This window comes from Phoenix dactylifera, chromosome 14, assembly GCF_009389715.1.
Source record: "Phoenix dactylifera cultivar Barhee BC4 chromosome 14, palm_55x_up_171113_PBpolish2nd_filt_p, whole genome shotgun sequence".
Classification (NCBI taxonomy): Eukaryota; Viridiplantae; Streptophyta; class Magnoliopsida; order Arecales; family Arecaceae; genus Phoenix; species Phoenix dactylifera.
The window spans coordinates 10281074-10302921 of NC_052405.1; the positions used below are offsets into that span (position 1 = coordinate 10281074).

At 37.8% G+C, this 21848-nt stretch overlaps 1 protein-coding gene and 1 long non-coding RNA gene across 3 annotated transcripts; one reads left to right on the forward strand and one right to left on the reverse strand.

Moving 5' to 3' along the window:
• Window positions 1-4214: 4214 nt before the first annotated feature.
• Window positions 4215-20201, forward strand: LOC103716123 (probable leucine-rich repeat receptor-like protein kinase At5g49770). Of its 2 annotated transcripts, XM_039133628.1 has the most exons (21): window positions 4215-5016; window positions 5226-5454; window positions 6118-6238; window positions 6347-6418; window positions 7048-7122; window positions 7219-7290; window positions 9099-9260; window positions 9352-9426; window positions 9534-9605; window positions 9695-9766; window positions 9870-9938; window positions 10189-10263; window positions 10562-10633; window positions 10764-10901; window positions 11534-12009; window positions 12105-12257; window positions 12350-12486; window positions 16010-16229; window positions 17320-17555; window positions 17728-18200; window positions 19843-20139. In XM_039133628.1, exons 2-21 carry the CDS (start codon window positions 5325-5327, stop codon window positions 19844-19846), a joined length of 2904 nt encoding a protein of 967 aa, XP_038989556.1. In that variant the 5' UTR covers window positions 4215-5016; window positions 5226-5324; the 3' UTR covers window positions 19847-20139. The 2 variants fall into 2 exon arrangements, with proteins under 2 accessions (XP_038989556.1, XP_026663823.2); XM_026808022.2 differs by lacking the exon at window positions 4215-5016 and having other exon boundaries at window positions 5154-5454; window positions 19843-20201.
• On the reverse strand, window positions 10391-15995 carry LOC108511546. Its single transcript, XR_001879827.3, has 3 exons — window positions 15710-15995; window positions 14995-15042; window positions 10391-10839 (listed from the first exon to the last, which is right to left on the reverse strand). It is a non-coding gene; the product is annotated as an uncharacterized LOC108511546 (long non-coding RNA).
• Window positions 20202-21848: the final 1647 nt, after the last annotated feature.

Consider the following 21848-nt stretch of genomic DNA (forward strand, 5'->3'; position numbering starts at 1 on the left):
GCAAATTGTTGTGCACTTGAAAAGAAAATATGCAATCCTTGTTAGGAGATAAAATATGCAATTTTTCCAAGAAGAGAAAGTATAATGAAATCTAAAGAAAGCATTGCAGAATCTGTTTGCATTATATAAAAGAATGAGGAGGCAATGAGGAGCTACTTTATTAGTTAAAGTGTCAGTAGATGGATGGGTTTCTTAGTTTGATGTGACGAGTTGAGGTTTGTTAGGGCATTGACATTTTCATTCCTCAATACAAGTTCAGCATGGTGTAGAGTATTTTGGCATCTGGAAGTGATTGAATGATATATTTGAGGATGAAATTTCCTAACAAGACTATTAACATTCTCAAGCAGCGTTAATTGGTCAACAATTTGGACCCTATCAGTTAACACCTAACATAATGGCAAGCATGTGTTCAATGTAGCTTAAAGTTTGAACATCGATGATTGTTGCTTAGGACCCAACACTGAGATTTTTTCATTATCGGAGAGTGAATTTATTTTGCATGATGCAAACAGATAAAAGGTTATTCTGTGTATGTGACTGTGTATGTATGTATGGTGGGAGTGGGAAGAGAGGCCTTAACCTAGGCCTCCTTGGATGTTTCAGACACCTACAGCCTTCCTTCTCCATATTAAGCAAGGTGAGGCTATTTCTTTAGGATTTTGTCATTCTCGCCACAACCCCGCTGCCGGCCAAAAAAAAAAAGGTTGTAACTGGTGTACTGGAAAAATTGGCCTCTTTTAAAGATGATGCAATTGCTGGTTGGTGATGAAGTAACCCTCCTTACCTGTTGATGCTTCATGCTCATGCTGCTCTGCCATCTGAATCTCTGTTAAAGGTGAGAGCCACCTATTATGGTGCTTTAAAATGTTAATGAACTCAAGCTAGGTCATTAGTACCTAATAGTTCTTCAAGTAGTGCAGTTGTATATAAGCATGTCTTACCCACTTTTTGGTTGTTTTCCATTTGTGATTACAACAAATCAGATACCCATCGCTTCCATTCTTTTTTTTTTTAAATTTTGCTTTGTATAGAGACAATTTTTTATTCTGTTGATCCATCGAAAAGAAAAATGTTGTAAACTTGAACTCATGTATTCTCATACCATCTCCATCGTAAATTTTCCCAGTCTTGAAAGTGGTGCAGTTGTGCATAGGCACGTATCACCCACTTGTTGGTTGCTTGTCATTTGCATTGCCATGTACCTGATATGTATGACGTGCATTCATTTCTTTTATCTGTAGAATAGTATATCATGCTTGTACCTGTCAAAATTGGGAAATAAATTCATTTACTGTTCTGTGTTGCTCTATTGTGCTTGTCTTATCCAATATTCCAATCCTCTCTTCTTTTCTTTTTTTTTCCTCTTTTGTCCAGAGGCATATTCGGATTTACCTCATGATCGTGATAGTTTTCTGATTTTGCAAATGTTTGTCAAAATATAATCTATGCCTTAACTAAAAGTAGAGTTGTCAACATCTTTTAGAATTTTGGAAATTGAAAAAGATAAGTTAAATAAGTATGTTCATCCTTTGTTTGAATGCGCTATTAAACCAAAATTGGGATTATCCTCAAAGAACTATAGTCGAGTGATAGGGAGGAACCGAGTCATAGACCAAGAGGGAAGTTTGGTCTCTTGAGTTCCTGATTGTCAGTCTACCATGGATGGATCTGACTGGGAAAGTGAATCTGATTGCGCTTTCATCTTGAAAAAGGATGGGTGATCTTTGCAATCATGGGCAAGTCTATTGGTTAGTAGGGTGCTACCATCGAGGGCAGAATGCTCCTCTACTGATTCCAACAGCTTTGGCAGATTGCTTAGCACACCGTTCATCATTACCACAACAATTTGTTTTATCAATTCAAATTGTGACTCAGATCTCACATTTATTTCAATTCCAGCAAACATTGACATTATAGCTTCATTCTGATTGATTCTTAATAAATTAGTATCCGCATGCGGTGGACTTGATTCTAACAAGGATGATGAAAACATGAACTAAATTCTGATAATATCAAATTTATTTAATATTGAAGTCCTAAATTCTAAATATATGCGGATGTAAATATATGCACATATGAATGTATATAAAAGTATGGATATATGTATACCTACATGTTTGTAATAAATGTTTTATAATAAGATATATTATTATAAAGTATCACTTCTTGTTATAAAGAAATAAAAAAAATAAAGATATATAAATAAAGACATAAAACAAAGATATTGCCTTTTCCTCCCTCACCTTACTCCAAACTTCTGGAGAACTCAATTTGAAAGTTCCAATCTTCTCTAAGAAGCAAATTGCCTGTTATTAAAACAAACCTAAGAAAGCAATCACTACTATCAAAGGAACAGAAAATTAAAAAAAAACAGATTGGAGGTCAAACTTTTTCTCCTTCTCCGTCTGGTTCTTTGGTGTCAATGTTTGAGAACAAACTTAAATTCGCATAATATGATTGTAATTGAGACATTCATGCATTGTATGCTGTCTGAGTGGACTGTTCTTTTCTACATCTAAATGATTTATGTGATTGTTTGTAACATGCATATGAGAATTGATCAATTAGTTCATTTTGCAAGTTAATATTGTCTGAATCCCTAATGAGGAACAAGATGATTATTATCATTGGTGGTCTTTGCAGGTTTGATGAGGCATCATACTGAGATGCTGGAAAAAAACAACTTGGGAGGGCTGAGGGTGGAACTTCAGTAGCATAGAATTTTCACCTGATACCTCATGCTGCCCTGATCTCTCTCAAGTATGACTGATTTATTGCAAAGACTTTCATTTGATCATGTCCAGCCTGGATATCCTGGACAATGCATGTTGCTGCTTGAAGCTGTTAAGGTTATTGCATGAGATTGCTGAGGAACAAGCTCATACCTCAGATCTGTATGGTTGTCCCTTTCTTGTTGACTTTGTTGCCTGCAGAGGCAGCATGGACTTTTGGAAGTTGGTATAGTCAGTCTGGTGTGATGTGATGCCTACGTTTTACCAACCCATGATCCATACCCTAAGCATATCGTAATTATCGGAGTATTGCTTAGCATGTTCTAATCTGTGTATATTTTTATTTTGTCCTGTTGCAGTTGTATATGTTTTCCATAATCAGTTGACCTTGAGCCATGATAGTAAATCTTGGAACTTTCTAGCCCTATGATGAAAATCTTGGCTTTTTGATTACTGACCACCAGCACATTATTTTCCTGCTGCATCATTTTGTAAATTATTGAGTAAAAAAAAAAAGGTTCCGTTCTGCACTAGACTTCAGTATTTCTGGTCTCAGCCTTTGTTTCCTTTAATCTGTTAGGATGCGCTTGTTGAAATGCTCTATGGTCTGAGTTATGGAATAGAAACTTTAGTGTTTTATTTGTCTCGAAGCCTCTTTTATGTCTTTGTTAATAGCGATGTTACTTAAAAAGGTGCCCTTTTCCTTGCCAAAAGAGGGTGCCAATTTTGCTGCTTGTGCCTTAATAGAAGCAATTCATTGCTTAAGTTTGCTTATGCGGATTAAGTGCTAAATACTGTTCTTTCTTTGTATCTATTGTCACAAGGGCTTCTCTTTTCCTCTCCTGTGGGCACTCAGCAGAGCTGGGGCAATATTTTGGAATTATTTTGTTTGTCTTCCATTTGCTATGTTTGTACAAGAAAAAAGAGCTGTCACCTTCTACCATTTTCAATGAGATCATCTCTGAGGTGTAACATAAAATGCAGGGCCTGTGTGTTTGCCGAGGCAAACCAGAATAATTCTGGACGTGGATATTGTCGGTGTCGCTGGTGGGCTGGAACTAAGATTCGCCATCTTGGTATCGGATTCTGTACTGGTGCCGCACTAGCATTGTATTGGTATGAAATTTTTTCAATGTAGCGAGTGTCGGCACGCCTTTTATACTATATATCGATATCCAACTGGTACAGTACGGTATGGTATATTTCATATCGTCCGATTCGGGTTAGTATGGCGAACCATTGCTGAAAGTAGTTAAGCTTTTGACCTCAGAGATGAAGGCGAGGATTTAAGAGTGAATTTCTCTTGTCTTCTCTTTATTATTTATTTTTCTGCAATCAAGAGATTGGTGGAGCCTATGATATTGTATTTGGGGCACATGGTCGCAGCATGATCCCATCTGGGATTTTCGAAGCCATCACTGCTTCAACATCTGCTCAAATTACCTCCATAAAATAATTTGATGAGGGTTAGTATGATTCGCTGGTACTGGTACTTGAAGGAGTCAAAATATATTTTTTTCCATCATTTTGTCCCATTCTTCTTAGCCCCTTATCCATGATGTCCACCGACGAAACAAAGATACTGATGTTTTTGTTAGGATAAGATTTCTTTCCTTCAAAAAATATCAATGAACCTTTCAGTTTCAATGCTTATGAAGGCTTTTAATCCTTACCTAGTCCTCTTTTCTGGCCCCTGCTTTCATGATGAGAACGCCTATTGATAGGTTATGATCAGTGACCAATAAAGTGGATTACCATGGAGTGAATTGTTCTATTCTGAGATGTGAAAGTTTGCACCACCATAGCACGAGGTAATGTGTACGTGATCAAATATTCTTGCAAATGGGGTCGGGTCTCTTTTGGAGTGAGCTGATGATGGTGGTGGTGGCAGTAAACAAATGAAGTTGAGAAATACTAGGATGCTGAAATATTCAAACTGATAGACTTGCAGCTGTTATATGCTATGTTTTCTGTATCTGTTTGAATCTTTCTTGGAGAGTTGGGAATGAGATGGACGGCATAGTCGAAACTTATGGAAAACAGAAAAATTAGAATATAGTGCACGATTCATGGAAGCTTGCAGGTTTTGCACTGCAATTTTCTAATCCAACTTGAATGTTAGTTAAGTCAACGAAGTTGGAGGCCCTCTCTCTTAAGGCTTCAGCATTTGATTGAGCCGCGCAAGAAAAGGATGGCTTTTACATCAAGAGGAAAAGGATGGCTCAGTTATCCTATTCTTTCATGCCAAAGATTATCAAAGAGTTGGTGGCAAGTTGAACAGGTTATGTAGTGGCATTTATTAAGATTTTTTATTTTGTCACTGCTCTGGTTCTCTGGAAATATATCAGTAATGGGGGTCTTTGTATGTTCCTTACTATGATATATAGCGAGGGAGAAGGCAAGCTCTCCTTGTTTCTAGCCCTAGCAATCAACACAATCTAATTTACATCAAGTTTTTGGCTTAACCTGGTGCTGTGGGCATTGTGGCAGGACATGGGATGATCATCATGAAGATGGATTCTTGAGGACAGTTGTACATGCGAATTTAGGGAGAAGTTTGGTCGTCTTGAAGCTTCGTGCTGGATTTGTATGGACCTGCTACTTCTTGATAAACGCATTAACTGGAGTTTGAGATTAATGAATCCAGGATGTTGGGTTTTCTTGCTTGTTCTTCTCATTCAAGTGTTGGTCATATCAGCAGAAACAGACCCTCAGGATGGTATGTATGAATTCGTTCTCACTGTTAATAATGTTCCTGCTTAATCTTTTTCCCATTTGGATGGACAATGATAACCTTTTGGTATTCCATTTGGGTGTGAATGAGTCTTTGCATGCTCGTGGATTTTTCCAAAAAAAAAAAAAACAGATGAAAAAACCAGGTTTATGTCTGGAGTGACAGCTGATAAGGCATCTTGTGATCACCTACTCTGGATGGGGCTTGTGGGTTCTTTTTGTTATTTTTTGCTAAGAAGGGCTGCTTCAGGCTTACCTATTAGATGCTTCTGTCTTAGGGATAATTCTGCGCTCAAAAGTAAGTGTTTTTAACTTCAAATTCTTTCCCATGACATACTTAAGGTAGTAGGCCAGGCAAAGATCCATCTGTAACAGGAATAAATCTTCTCTGTCTTACCAGTTAGGAATATATGAAGAGGCAGGGTATGCAATTCTGTTCTAATTGTCACTATACCAATTTTAGCACTATATGACCCAGATGGACTTTATTCTATATCAAAGATGAACATGTCCAAAATTTTGTGGCAGCGATTGGTGTGTTTTCTTTTGAAATAGAATGAAAATGACAGGTTTAGGCTAGCATAAATTGCTTTTGTAAGAACTCATAATGGAGCATATGTCTCTGATGAATCTTTTTTGTCCTGTACAGCTGCTGCGCTAAATTCGCTTGCCAGTTTGTGGGAGAACACACCATCCAACTGGATCGGCTCGGACCCTTGTGGCAACAATTGGGTCGGAATCAGCTGCACCAATTCACGCGTCATTTCAATGTGAGAGTGCTCCGAAGATTTTGTCTAATTCTCTACAAGTGTTCTGAGCTTACCTATAGGTTTTGCTGTATTTCCTAGAACCATTTTATCATGATACATGTTTTTCAGAACACTCTCAAGCTTGGGACTGATTGGGACACTTTCTGGAGATATTCAGTCTTTAAATGAATTGCAAGCTTTGTAAGTTCTCTAATATTTGGTGATCAATCTCTTCCAATAAGGGCTTGTTGGAACTTTATATCAACTTGAAAGGATAATTTACTTTCCATGTTGATTGTTACCATTCAGTTGTAGAGGCATGAAACAGTGACCGCATACCAAATTCAAGATTATCCCGCTCATAATTTGTTGAATTCACTCTTTCTAAAGATGGTTGCCTAGAAGGCCCTGCTTAAGCTGAGCTGCCAGGGTTCCTGCCTTAATATTTTACATCATGCTTGAGAATAGAGGATGAGATTGATTCACAAATGAGTATTGGATGTTGCCAAGTCAATACTTGCAGCTGAATTACTGCATCTTTTTTGATATATTATATTCAATTTGTTGGTTGATAATTATTCTTTTAGGTTTCTCCCTATGTTTGTTAGTTTTTTTTAACAGTATTTCATTTTTTGGGCTGCCGTGACCTCTAGGCACCTGCCTAGGTGCTGGGACACTGTAGCTGCCTGTTGGTGTTCACATTTTTTGAAAACAATGGTTGAACTGATACATCTCTCTTTCTCTCTCTCAGCTGGATTCAGTCACTGGTATATATGCCTGCTAATAATTCTTCATATACTACATTATTTATCATCAGCTAATCCATGCAGGGATCTGTCTTACAACAAGGGTCTAAATGGGGGGATTCCAGCATCAATTGGGAGTTTAAGTAAACTAGTAAACCTGTAAGTAATGTTAGATGATCTAGGTTGATGCAGCTATGAGTATCCTTGATGGATAAAATGCTACAACTGACATTCTTTATTTCGTTTCCCTTTTAGGATTCTCGTAGGTTGCAGCTTTTCCGGTAAAATACCTCCTGAAATAGGCAACCTAGCAAGGCTGGTCTTTTTGTAAGATCTGGAGTTCCATCAAGATTTGCTTGTTTTCTTTATTTACTGAATATGGCATTGACAATATTTGCATCAATTATTATTATTTCCAAGATTTTCTGCATTAATTTCAGGACCAAACAAACAAACAAAAAAAACCATAATGCTTATCCAAATTGTAACCATGCTAATCTTCTATTAGACTAATATAGATAAAGGGAAAAAATTCTTTATGATGCTAATGTTACATAATTGCCAAAATTCTTATATTATGCTGAAACAAGAATATTTTGTGGACATGTATACTCCAACCAAGAGTTTCTGCTTCTGTTATAACAGAACTTTGGAGAATTTTCCTATTTACGCTTTTTAGAAGTGAGGTTTGTATTTTAAGAGACCTGAAAACAAATAAAATTTTTTGGAGTGAGATCATCAAAAATTGTGACCTTAGAAAAAATTCTTTAGGATAATTATATATTCGGATATGCTGGCAATTATTTTTGTTATCAAGAATTTCTTCATCAGTATTGGGACAAATAGAAAGCCACTATGCTTGTCTAGTGCAAGTATGCAAATATGCTAATCTTGTACCAAACAGTGGACGAATTAACATGAACAAAAAATGATTTCATAAGTTAACATCAGATTACTGCCAAAAATCTTAAGAAAAAGGTGAAATGAGAATACTCTGAATAGGTGTGTACTCCAACCAATAATTTTCTTCTTTTCTTCTAACACAGAACTTCAATAATATCTCACATTAAGACATTTTAGAAGTGACTATCTTAATTTAAATGGCTAGGAAGTAAATAAGTCACTTTACAGTGAGTTTCTGGAAAGATTGTGGCCTTTAAAGTTTTTCTTTAGGGCAAAAAAGAAAAAACGATCTCTGCTTTTCATGTATCATGAGATCAACAATTCCATGGATATCTGTATAAAACAAAACTGGAAATATTTGTAGACCATATAAAACCATTATATGTATCTTGCTGCATACATCTGAAACTGAAACACATATTTCTGAATTGTGTTTTTGACTTTGTAAGAATAGATATATTAACTTCTGCAATGTGGGAGAATATTCTATTGTATGAGCCTCATATCTAGTGGACTTTTACATTTTTTTTCAAGTCCTTAGTTAATAAGACTTTAGAATTTTTAACCTCCTTAGGTCTTGCTTGGATGATTGGGCTGAAAATCTTATTGGATTCGTGGGTTGAGCCAGTACAACCAGCAAGATCATAGGATTACAGGCTAGGCTAAGCCTATATGCATAAATAATACCCAGAAATAGCTTTGGAGTAGGCCGGCCCAAATCCCATAGGGAGAAAAAAAATTATCTTGAAATACGCATTGATCCAATAAGATTTTTAGGCTAATCATCCAAACAGGCCCTTAATATTTCCTCTCCCAATAAAACACAGAATGAGGATTAGGTATCCTAGATATTCAATTATTTAAAGAAAGAATTGTCAAATTGAAATTCTTTTTAACTTAGAAAATAATCACAACATTATTTTAGCCCAAAAGGAAGTTCTCCTTATCTTGCAAAATCATCACTCCTTATCTTATGATATTTCTGTTAGATATGTTAAGCTTGATATACATTATTGACCCTTTCTCTATCAACTTAAGATTTGGGGTTAATTGGTTACTCAACATAGTATCAAAGCTCAGTTGTGCTGGAATTCTATTATTTATTTAATTATCCCCATTTATCTTTTATTTTTGTTCTTGTCTATTTCTGACTCATCTGTCCCTTCCCCTATCAATTTAAGCATTTGGGTTCAACTGGTTACTCAACAAACATCTGCCATGGATGTCTACAGATCTTTAAATTCTAATAGCTTTACTGGAAGCATACCCGAAACCGTTGGTAACTTGTCAAAACTTTATTGGCTTGACATGGCTGACAACAAGCTTACTGGAACAATACCAGTCTCTGATGGCAATAAACCTGGTCTCGATTTGTTGACCCATTGCAAGCATTTGTAAGTTCCATCTTCTCTAACCTTGATGTCAGCAAGTTATTCTATACCATTGTTTAGTATTTTGAATAATTTACATTTATATGAACTACAGCCATTTTGGAGTGAACCAGCTCTCCGGTACCATCCCAAGTAAACTTTTTAACTCAGACATGCGACTGATACATGTGTAAGCTTATGAACCTTATTTGATGTATTTTAGTTTTTAGATATTAACAACTAGTATAAGGAAATTCTTGCAAAGTCGAAGTTTCCATAACTCATTTTGTTGCTCAGGCTTTTTGATAACAATAATCTTATGGGAAGCATCCCACGTACTCTGGGACTCGTGAAACCGCTAGAGGTTCTGTAAGTGCTTCACATGCATAATTCGACAAAGACAAACACAAATATGAATTCAATAAGCTTCTAATATTGATTGTTTCATACTTGGACAGCCGCCTTGATAGTAATTCATTAAGTGGGCCTGTTCCTTCAAACATTAACAACCTCACCAAAGTTGCCGAACTGTGAGTTAATTATTTGGTCTACACTATATAGAATTACGGTTTTTATATGCACATGTTCAATTTCTATTTAGTTCTTTCTGAAGATGATCATCTTTAATTCCAGGCATCTAGCAAATAACCGGTTGACTGGTCCCTTGCCAAACTTATCTGGCATGACTGCGCTCAGCTTTGTGTAAGTAAATAATAGTATTGGATGAATTTTCCTGAAGTTATAATTTTCGAGGATCCAGAATAATGAGATCTCCCTCTTGCCATTGGGAGCTTTAGAACGATGGAAAATAGAAATCATGGATCCAACTTGAAGTGTATTTTATGGTCCAAAGTCTGTTCTTAATGTGTAAATGTCATCTCTACTATGTGTTAAGACTGTTATGAATTATGATTATATTGGCTGTCAACTAATCAGTCAACGACCTATACAGGGACATGAGCAACAACTCCTTTGATGCATCAGATGTTCCACCTTGGTTCTCAACCTTGCCATCTCTGACATCATTGTAAGTAGATACATAAATTTATAGGTATATGGTATGCGTGCATGCATTTGTGCAATCATGTGGTCATGCATACATGATGGAAGGATGAATGTGTTATGCATATATGAATGTTTGCATCTGTCATATGTGCATGTTAAATGAAAAATGTTGCTTGCATTCTGTAAAGTAGATCCATTCTTCCTTAGAAACTTCCGAAGAGCAATGTATTGCAACATTAGGTATGGTAGAATTACCCGCAGCCTGCAGGCCACTTAATACATAACTTTTTCATGAATCTTCCAATCCTTCTTAACTACAGATACTTGGAATACTTAAAAATTGAAGGGCAGCTTCCAAGTGCTCTATTCAGCTTTCCACCATTACAGACAGCGTGAGTATTGCTTGGTTGAATGGCTCTCTCTCTCTCTCTCATGCATACAAATATAGGGAATATCAAAGTTTCACCCAAATTCTATAGATGACCTGCATCCGTACGTAAACTGATGATCTTGTTGATGCAGGAAGTTGAGGGGCAACCAATTCAATGGAACTCTAGACATTGGCACAGACTACAGCAGCTCACTTGAACTTATTGATCTGCGGGACAATGATATCAGTCAGATCACATTAGGTGGAGGAGGATTTGACAAGGGAATTATGTAAGTCACTGCAGATTTCTTTTCTGGTATATGCCCACTTGAGTAAAGATATAAAGATAAATTTATTTTTTTTTGTCTGGATCATTTCCCATTGTGGGGAATATTAGAAGTATAAACGAGATTATCATGCTTAAGAAAAGGATTATTTCCCCTTACATTTAGTGGGGTGGGGTGGGGGGGGGGGTTGGGGGGCGCGGGGAGGATTATAGTATGCATGCATTGGGACTAATCTTATGTCACATACACATACCTATGCATGTATTTGTATTTATGTGTGTATGAAAGAGAGTAAAACATAAAGTAAATTCTTTAGTTCTTTTCTCAAATTATTGCAGGAAATACTAGAAGTACAGAAGAGTGATAATCATACTGAAGAAAGGGTTCCACCCGTACATTTAGTGGGAAAATGAATTATAGTTTGCGTGCATTAGTACCATTTTTATATCATATAAAGTATTCATGCACACATACATGTGTGCGTACATGCCAGATACTGGAGGCACGAAGGAGATAATTGTGCTTAAGAAATTATTTCTTGAGAAAAAAGTAATAGATTGCAATTTTGCATACAATGCTACAATTCTTATATCATAACCTACTGACTTTGCATTCGTATAATGAGTTTCTTGCAGACTTGTGGGTAATCCAATTTGTAATCAAGGTGGAACTGATCTCCGTTACTGCAAAATTTCACAACAGTCCACTCCTGCATATTCAACTCCACAGAACTGCGTTCCTATTCCTTGTCCATCCGACGAAAATCTCAGCCCCAATTGTCATTGTGCATATCCATATACTGGCACTCTATATTTCAGGTCTCCTTCCTTTTCAGGCCTTGGGAACGTCACAATTTATCAAATCCTAGAGGATGCTCTCAAAAGTTCATTACTAAAGCAGGTCCCTGTGGACTCAGTGTCTCTTCAGAATCCATTTGTAGATCCTGATAACAATCTGGCAATCACTCTGCAAGTCTTCCCAGGTGCCAAAGATCGTTTCAATGAAATAGATGTTTATACGCTTGGTTTTATTCTCAGCAATCAGACCTTCAAGCCTCCCTCCCTTTTTGGGCCTTACTATTTCATAGGAGAAGGATATTCTGCTGTCCGCGGTAATCTATCTAGACTCATCCCTTATTCGGCTTCTCTAAAGCATATCTGATGGGCCTTTTTATTTTGTTTTGGCATGCAATTGTGTATCATCCAGTTATGGCACCAAGTTCAAAGTCAAATCGCCAGAATGTGATTATTGGTGCATCAGTTGGTGGAGCAGCTCTTGCTTTTCTATTGACTGGTTTTGTTTTTGTTATTAGACGCAGGAGAAAAACTAGAAAGGTTGAAGGGAAGAGCCAGTCTATTGGTAAGATGTCAAAAAATCAATCTGGATTTTAAGCCTTCTCTGCTTACATGTTTTTTATTGGCATCATCAATTGACATGCTTTTCATTTGTAGCATCTTGGGGTCGCACTAAAAGCAGCAGCAGTGTTCCACTTTTAAAAGGTGCAAGATCGTTCACTTTTGAAGAACTAAGGAAGTGCACCAATAACTTTTCAGAAGCCAATGACATTGGAAATGGTAGCTACGGAAAGGTACTCCCTTCCTCTTTCGCATATATGGTACATTTTAGTTGTGATTGATTCTAAGTATATCCATATATCATAGGATTAGGATGACACAATCTTTGAGTATATCCACACAATCGGTATACCCCCTCCCCTTTCCAAGCAGAGAGGCCGAGCAGTTGTTTTGTACCCGCCACCGCCACCGCAGCCACCCTTCCTTAATTAGTGATTGAGGGAATTAGAAATGTTCATATCCTCCATTTAATTTCCTGAGCTGCTCCTACATTACTTGTTGGCTTCACCCGACTCCTAAAAGTTCCTACAATTAATCTTTATCCTAAGGTACTCAGCAAGATCATTAGAGCTTAGAGTTAGTGGTCTCACTTGTTTCTAGTTTATTACCAGCTCCAAAAAGGAAGTATATCTTAAATTCCATGTACGATGCTTCATGTTTTCACAATAGTTGTGTCTAGCTTGTCACATGCACTGCATGATACTGCAAATGAACAAGTAGAGAAGGCCACTTATGAGCTGAAATACCTAGTAGGGTCTGAAAGTGGCTCACCATTGATTGGATTAAGCTGCAAACTATGCTTCAAATGAAGCTTCATTGATCAGTCAGGGGCATCAATATTGATCAAGGAGGCATGAGATTAGGTCTTAGGTTTACTTCTGTTTTGACAACAAATACCATTAGTGAAATATTTTAAGAGCCTAGAAACAGTGAGGAGAACCAAGTCCTTCATTCTCGACAGGCAGTGGAAATATTGCTTTAAATAGACAATAATGAAGCAAGGTTCAAAGTCTAGGTACTTATACCTGTACCAGTACCAGTACCAGTACACTATAATACCGAGGACCAAGAAGCATAATGGTACAGGTGTCTTACCACTATGGTTTGGTTCTGCCAGTACTGTACTTCAACCCATTAATGAAAGCATGTTGCTAGGATAAGAATACCACATACGTAAATGTAAAGTTGCAAAGTTTAGGGGTTCTGCTCTGTAGATAGAGCATAATCATGGTGACTCTTGATGAAACCTACGTCAAGAATTGCACACACCTAATGCAGGCAACAAGGACATGATTAAGCTTGCAGGGATATTAATAGAGTCAACTAATTATGCTAGGAGAGCACAAAAAATGAAGTGGAGGCTGCAGGTATGCCTCTTGTAGATACCACCATGAAGTAATAAATTCTTCATGCCAATCTAATAAAGAGTTAGGCTGTAAAATTGTGACAAGGATAACCAGAGAATGGATTATAGTCATCCATCGATCCTTTCCATGCGGCCAACGACCTTCTAAAAACAATTTTATATTACATGAGTGAGCTTTATATATCTCTTGCTATGAAGTGCATCAGTGTAGTTTTGAAGCATTTCCTACATATGAGGCATGGATGGTTAAAACCACAGCCTATATCTGGTACACATAACAGAACTTTCTTGCTACTTGCCATTGTAAATATTGAAATACACAGTTGTTGTAATAAAAATAATTGCGTGAGTTCTGCTTACTGCAAGTATCCCTGCCTCTTTTTTTTTTTTTTTTTTTTTTTTAAATGAAGGAAAATCATCCTACTGCTCAAATGCTTCAAAATAGAACTTGTCTGCCAGAAAGTCCGGCACTTGACAAGCATAAAGCCACTTAAGAATGTTCCTGACCATTAAGTTCTGTATTATAAGGTAATAAAATAGAGAGCCTTACAAATGGTGCTCTCACGTAATAATACAAAATGACGTGTTCTATATACAAATGAAGTGTCATTGTCACACTCCATATCCGGCCCGTGACACGGCCGTGGTACCTCAAGCTACTGCCCACAATAACACGAAGCCTCATTAACAATTCATACAAAAGTATTATTTTATTCATTAATTTTTTTTTTTAACAGGAATCATATGAGCTATAAGGTTCAGTAAGTAACCATGCACCATTTTATCGGATCAAGCATAATGTTTTTCATGCTAATGCATCATTTGAAGAATACAACAATCATAGCAAAGTAAAGCATTTCATAGACAATATACTCAAAATAGTCATAAAGCAATGCATGTCCAATTATGCGAGTTCATAAATATGGCTATGCATCATAAAATTTTGCCATTATTCCATGCTTTGATATCCGTACTCTCAGATGGTAATGCAGCTATGGACGCTTTTATTCCCACAGCAAGGCCTTTACCAACTACTATTATCTATTGGCAAGGTCATATGCCGACTTACTATTATCCACTGGCGAGGGTCGTATGCCAAGTTGCTATTATCCACTGGTGGGAGTCATGTGCTGAGCTACAGTTACCCGCTGGCGGGGGTCATATATGGCAATCTAAGAGTTCTTAAATCATATCATGCTTTTCATAAATCTTACTTCATAAGTACATTGAAAGATGAATAATGGCATAATAATGTGTAAAATCCATGATCATGCTACAAACTTCATTTTTCATGCAATTTTCTACATCAGTATAAATTCATACTTACAATTAAAGAGTGATTTTGAAATCAATAAGATTGTCCAAGATTACTTACCGTGATTTGCTCACACAATCCTAATCTCGTCCGTCAAATTCTCTATACCTATCAAACAGTTTAAGATCCATTATTAAATTAAAATCTCAAAATGGACGTGAATAGATCTCAAGCCCAACCGGATAATTCGGACTATAAAAACCGTGATCTCTCTCTTAATTATTATTTTCTTTACTTATTCTATTATTTATATTTTTATTTTATTTTTCTTTTCTTTTTTCTTCTCTGTTTCTTCCCGAGGCTTCCCCTTTCTTTCGTCTTTCCTTTTCTTCTCCTCCTCTTCTCTTCTCCCGACTTCTCCTCCTCCCCCCCCCCCCCTTTCTTCTTCTTTCTTCTCCCGCGAAGGGAGGAGGGCGAGCTCGGGAGGGGCCGGGCCACGGCCAGCGGCGCCCTCGGCTGCGCCTGCGGCCGACGCCCGCACCGGCGACGCTCGCGGCCGAAGCCAGCGGCGGCCGCACGCGACGACGAACCGGTGAGGCTTCCCTTCATTCTCTCTCTCTCTCTCTTTTTTTTCTTTCTTCTTCTTTTTCTTCTTTCTTCCGTCTCCCTTCTTCTCTTCACCGAGATCCCCTGCCCCACCGAAGAGGAAGAAGGGGACGGGGCTCCGGCCGACAGCCGGCAGCTGCCGGCTGTCGAGCCGTGGAGTCCCTCCTCTGTTTCATTCTGGAAACAGGGAAAAAATAAGGAAGAAACGGAACGTGATCTGGGAGCTTACCAATTTCCCGGGATGAACTGCGACGACCCCTGCTCCGGCGCCTCAGTGGTTCGTTCAGGAAATCCTCTCTGAAGAAGGAGGAGGAGAACAGTGAGAGGGTCTGGAAATAGTGAGGCTTCGGGGCTTCTTAGGAGGTGGTAACCGCTTTAGCGGCCTGGCAGCTGTGCCTCCCTTCTTTCGGCCCGAAGCAGGAGCTGGTGGCCTCCAGATGGGCCGCCGATCTTGGTCCAGGTCGGCCCATCTGGCCGCCCAGTAGTCACATCATTTGTGATTTCGTGATTTGTGATTTTGCCTTTACAGGTTTACAGAGGGATACTTGGAGATGGGCAACTGGTTGCTGTCAAAAGAGCACAGCAGGGATCCACGCAAGGTGGGCTTGAATTTAACACCGAGATCGAGCTGCTTTCCAGGGTCCACCATAAAAACCTTGTCACTCTTGCTGGTTTCTGCAATGACCAAGGTGAACAAATGTTGGTCTACGAGTATGTTCCAAATGGTACCCTGAAAGAAAGTCTATCAGGTATTCCAAATACTTCTTATTCTTATATATTTTCCATTTTAACTGAAAAAACTGGAAAGGTAAGTACTCTGAATTTCAAAATATGCAGAATTTCGATCTTTCTTCTGATATTGTCCCTCTTTGAGAAAGTTTGCCTGGACATTGCATGCTGGCTTAGTTAATTAATCACTTTTCCGTCTTTGTGATTTCTTGAACCCATGTCTTTGACGAAAGGACACAGAATTCATGGAAAAAAGGGACTTATTTTAACATTTCTTGTAGTATTTTACTTTTTCATGCATAAGTTTTATGTGCATCATAACAGTAACTGCAAAATGTTACAAAGGAGTCAGGGAAGTAACCAATTGCATTGAAAATCTTCAGAAAGCTGTGTATAAGGGAATCAGCCAGCAATCAGTCCATTGTTCATGCATCTTCATAAGAATCTAACCTAATTGTCTGGCAAGCAGCAAGTCTCAGTTGACATCCACCTTGTTTGCGATATTATCATAGAAATGTATCTGCAAGTGTCATATGTGTATAGGGTTTATAAGGGCACCTAAGGCACTTATATTCTTGAATATCTGTTATGTTAACTTCTTATAAAGAATACGGCTACATTTCTTATGTTCAGTGATATGTCGGATCGTCTGGACCAGTTTCAGGCCTCAAACCTCAAGTTTTATGTATAGCCTCAGGTTACCACTTTCATGATATTCGGTTGTCATATGCTCTTACTATGTTTAATGTCCTTTTGGTGTACATTTCTGGGGATATATCCTCATGCTGCCAAAAATTATATTGAAGTATTACTTGAAGCAAAATCAGATTTTCTTGTCATGTTATATTACTTGTATTTGGGTACAGAAATATGGTATATTGGTTCCTGCCCCTGGTTCTATCTTTACATCTGTCAACACAATTACAATATCTTTTAACATTACATATATTCTTGAATGCATTAAGAATTTGTGTCACCAATTTATATTGTTTTTATCTATTTGTTGTTGAAAATGAATTTTGCTCTTCATCTTCAGTCATCTGCATCAGTGGTTTTATTCACGGCCATACTTCATAGGATTATATCTTTTTGTTGACTTCTATCATGCAGGCAAATCTGGCATTCGCTTAGATTGGAAAAGGAGACTTCGAGTGGCACTTGGTGCAGCTAGAGGTCTGGCTTATCTACATGAGCTTGCAGACCCTCCCATTGTTCACAGAGATATCAAATCAACCAACATCCTCCTGGATGATCATTTGAATGCAAAGGTTTCTGATTTTGGTCTCTCGAAGCCACTGGGAGATGATGCAAAGGGATATGTTACGACTCAAGTGAAGGGGACGATGGTGAGTAGCGAACTCATTAATATAAACTGTCATAAATTTGATTTCTTTTATCTGTAAATATGAGAGTTCTGAAGAGAGAGTACTTGATTCTATGAAAGAGAGAGTTCTGCTAGACCGTGTTCTGATCATGGTGCTTCTACCTTTTAAAGCATGGTTGTTCTTGTCTTTACAGGGATACTTAGATCCTGAATATTACATGACTCAACAGTTGACTGAGAAGAGCGATGTGTATAGCTTTGGTGTGTTACTCCTAGAGATAATAACTGCAAAAAAACCTTTAGAGAGAGGGCGATACATTGTAAGAGAGTTGAGGGTTATGATGGACAAGAGAAAGGATCTCTACGGCCTTCATGAACTTCTTGATCCAGCAATTGGGTTAGGGACAACCCTTGGTGGCTTTGAGAAATATGTTGACTTGGCAATCAAATGCGTAGAAGAATCATCAAATGATCGGCCTGCAATGAGTGAAGTGGTGAAGGAGATTGAGAACATCATGCAGTTGGCTGGTATAAACCCAAATGCTGACTCTGCGTCAGCTTCATTAAGCTGCATCGGTTCAAGAAGTAGCCCTCTTCATCATCCATATGGTAATGAAGGCTGCTTTGACTACAGTGGTGGGCAACCTCCTTCCGAACTAGAACCCAAGTGAGTAGTTGTCTGCTATTTGCCTACAAGTTTTCAGATATTGGGGCTATTAGAAAATTTCTATCTGCTTAAAATTCAAATTGTTTTTAATCATGCGATGAACAGCATGTTTGATTTCTGAAATTGCGGTCTAGCATTAAAAATATTTTATTTTTTGGCATACGTGCTTCAATTGTAGAGGTTTATTTTGTCTTTCTTTAGTCTACCTATCATTTACCCGAGTGGATTTTGCATAGCATCCACTTGATTATTGATTTTGCAAGAAAATATCAGTTTTTCCTAGAATTTTACATGTTTAGATAATATTTTTTTGCAGGAAATGGTCATTTTTTTCAAGCTCAATACACTTTTAGGGGTCCCCCAACAATTTTGCCCTTGAACCTAAACAAGGTGGATGGTAGTCTAAACAAATGTCTATTGGATATTTAACGTGTATTGGGAGTTCAGCATATATATATTAGGTGTTATAAATTTGCATATCACCTATGTTGTACTTAGACCCAAGGGCAAAATCGTCTAGGGATCCCTAAATGTTTATTAAGCTTGAAAAAAAAACTGACCTTTTCCTGAAAAATCAATAATTAAGTGGATTTTTATGCAAAATTGACTTTACCAAAAGACATTCTCCTCTCTCTCTGTCTCTCTCTCGCATTTGACACGACACACATACATAATGTATTTATGTGTGTGCATAGCTGACTCGAATAACTGGGTAAGATGGGACAGTTATAATTCTATACTATTCATGCACATGCAAACATTTACACAATACATGTATATATGTTTGCAAGTATGTACGTTTATGGCCTTCTTCTCCCTTATCTTGTTGACTTGTAGGTATTCTTCTCATTGCGGCTAAAGCTGAATCTTTGCATAGATTATCATATATTGCTTTTAAGCCTTGCTCTTATCATCTCTACTCCCCCCCCCCCCCCCCCCCCCCCCTCCTCTCTCTCTCTCTCTCTCTCTCTCTCTCTGTCTGTCTGTCTGTCTCTCTCTCACTCTCACTCTTTCGCTCCTCCCCACCCCCTCCCTCATATCTTTTCCAATCTTTAGTGTTTTGTGTTCTGAGGATTTTCTTCAAGAACACACTATTCAGTGAAAACCTTTTGCATGCATTCCACCACCAAAATTCTTAGCATATGCCCCTTACCTCTGGAATCTTAAGAATTTCTCTAGCTATTGTCTTTGCACCTTCCATCTAAAATGCAAGTACCTGAGAGAATGTCATATCCCACTACTTCCTCTTCTTGTGCTGAGTGGAGATGAGGGTTAAAACACAAATGAGGAAAATGGACACATTTAATGCTCATTTAAACTACATGATTAGCCTTCAATGCTTGGAAACATCAGAAGGTATCTAAGTAATTGGGTAGTGTGTGTAAACTGCTGTATCTGCCATTTGTACTGTAACCATGCCCATACATATGCAATATGGGTCTGATAAAATGTTCATTGGGCATCTGCCTTGTAACTGTATATATTGATGCATGCCCCAATGAGATAACATATGCACCCATTACTTGCTCTGCAAATTTTATCATACATTTTTAATATATTTGGGTTGAATCAATTGAACATGTAAAATCACAAATTACACTTCTATGCTATTTTTTATATGAATTTAATGGTCTTTGTGCAGGTGAGAAGTGATCAAGATCATGTCCATGTATATTTTGTGAATGCTGTGCTGTGGATTGTATTCACTCATTGCTTCAACTGGTCTACTGAGCCAGCATACTGTGGCAAATTATTTTGAAGAGGCAATGTTAACTGGAGTATCAATGTATTTTTTTTGTGTGTGTTAGTAGAGTTTGTTGTATGTGCACATTCTAGTCCACTAGTTTGTATTGAGCGTCAGTCAACTTCTAAGTCTTACTGTATCTGCTGTTCATTTGAATTTCTTTTGTGCTTCAGAAAGTAATTTACTTGTTTATTACTTGAGATTATGAAAATAGAGATTTTCTTTTGAATGCAATTCATAATAGCCCCTTTCCACCAGCTTGTGCAAATGCTTGTATGTGCACGTACATGCTGCTTCTCAAGGTGGCAGAGCCTCTGCTCCGGAATCATATTGACATGGGGTCTGGAATAATGTTGCTATTTGTCAACAACAACTGCACTATGCCCCTAAACATTTACAGTGCAGACCAGCATGCGGTAATAACTAACCATTATGGAGTCAAGATTTAAGAAAAAAGTAAATTCTAACAGTGTATAACAACATTTATCTCCAAAAGCCACTGCAAAAAAATGCTAAATGTTTGATTTATAGATACATTAATAAAACACTAATGTAACTATTTTAATACAAGAATCTTCGAGCAGAGCTGTTTCGTGTTTGGGCTATTATGACTGTCATAAAGCACATAATAGTCAAATGCTAGTTAAATACTTGCTGTTATATATTTCATTTATTCAACAGAGGTGTTCTGAAACTGTTGAAACAACCATTGTAACATTAGAAATATTTTGTGGTGGAAGTTGCTGTATGTGCAGTTTCTAGGGGCTTAGGTTGTATATTGAGTTAGTCAACTGGGAAGTCCAATGTATTCTGCCCTTGAATTTCTTTGTACCGAAGAGGGCAATGTAAACTGGAACATGCATTGATGTTTCCTTCTGAAAAACATGATGAGAATGCCACCATTCATATATTGAAACCTCAGGACCTTTCCCAAGAAGAGAGGGGTACCAACATGCTTGACCTAAGGTCCATTGGCCTATACAGTGGACTTTTCTGTATGTGCAATGTCTAGCAGAAGGATTGTTGGGCTACATTATTCTGTTCTATATGTGAACATCATCCCTCTCTACTAACTCAAGTAACTTATCCGTGTTCAATACTAGCCACTGGATTGGGTTTTGAACCAAGGGCTGATATTTATGCCTGCTGGTTGGTCTTTTAAGGGGGCTGTTTTTGGTTGGATGAGTGTGTGCAGAACAAGAGAAAAAGAGGGAGAGATGAAGATCTTTGAGGGGCCTCTGTACAGTATGATCTTGCATCTTTGAGGGACTGTTCTTGTTCCCTGTTTTCCCCAATGTTAGGGAGCAAGTTAACTAGTTAAGGGTTGTATTTATCCTCTAATCTTATTTGAGATGATATCTTCCTACTTGTATTTTTTGTAATATCCTATTGTTGATAGCGAAAATTACATTTGCGTTGTTCTCCTGTGGTTGCAGGCCTCGGGTTCCGAATAATGTAAATTTGGTATCCACTTGTGGTTGTGTGTTTGCGGTTGCTTGATAATTGTTCTTGTTATATTATCTATTCATGGTGACCATAGGTCTGATTGATATGTATGGATTTGAGTAGACACCCACCAAGCATTTGCAACAAGGCCTAAATAAAGTGGTGCATGCCTTATTGTGCACAAGTGTTTCTCTCCTGGGAACCTAGTATCATTTCTATTAGAAACAAAGTTTCATCCTCTCATAACATAACAATTGGCAACAAAGCTTAGTCGATTTATGCTTGGTTTCTTATTTCAGAACTTTGGTGGAAGGGTCGCTTCTTGGGAGATTGTGGTCTTCTAGTCCACCCCCCCACCCCCCTTCTTTCTCTCAAATGGACAAGGCAATGGAATTTGAAAAATTGAATGAGAGAATTAGGCAATTTGGAAAACCATGATGGAGGACTACCTTATTGCA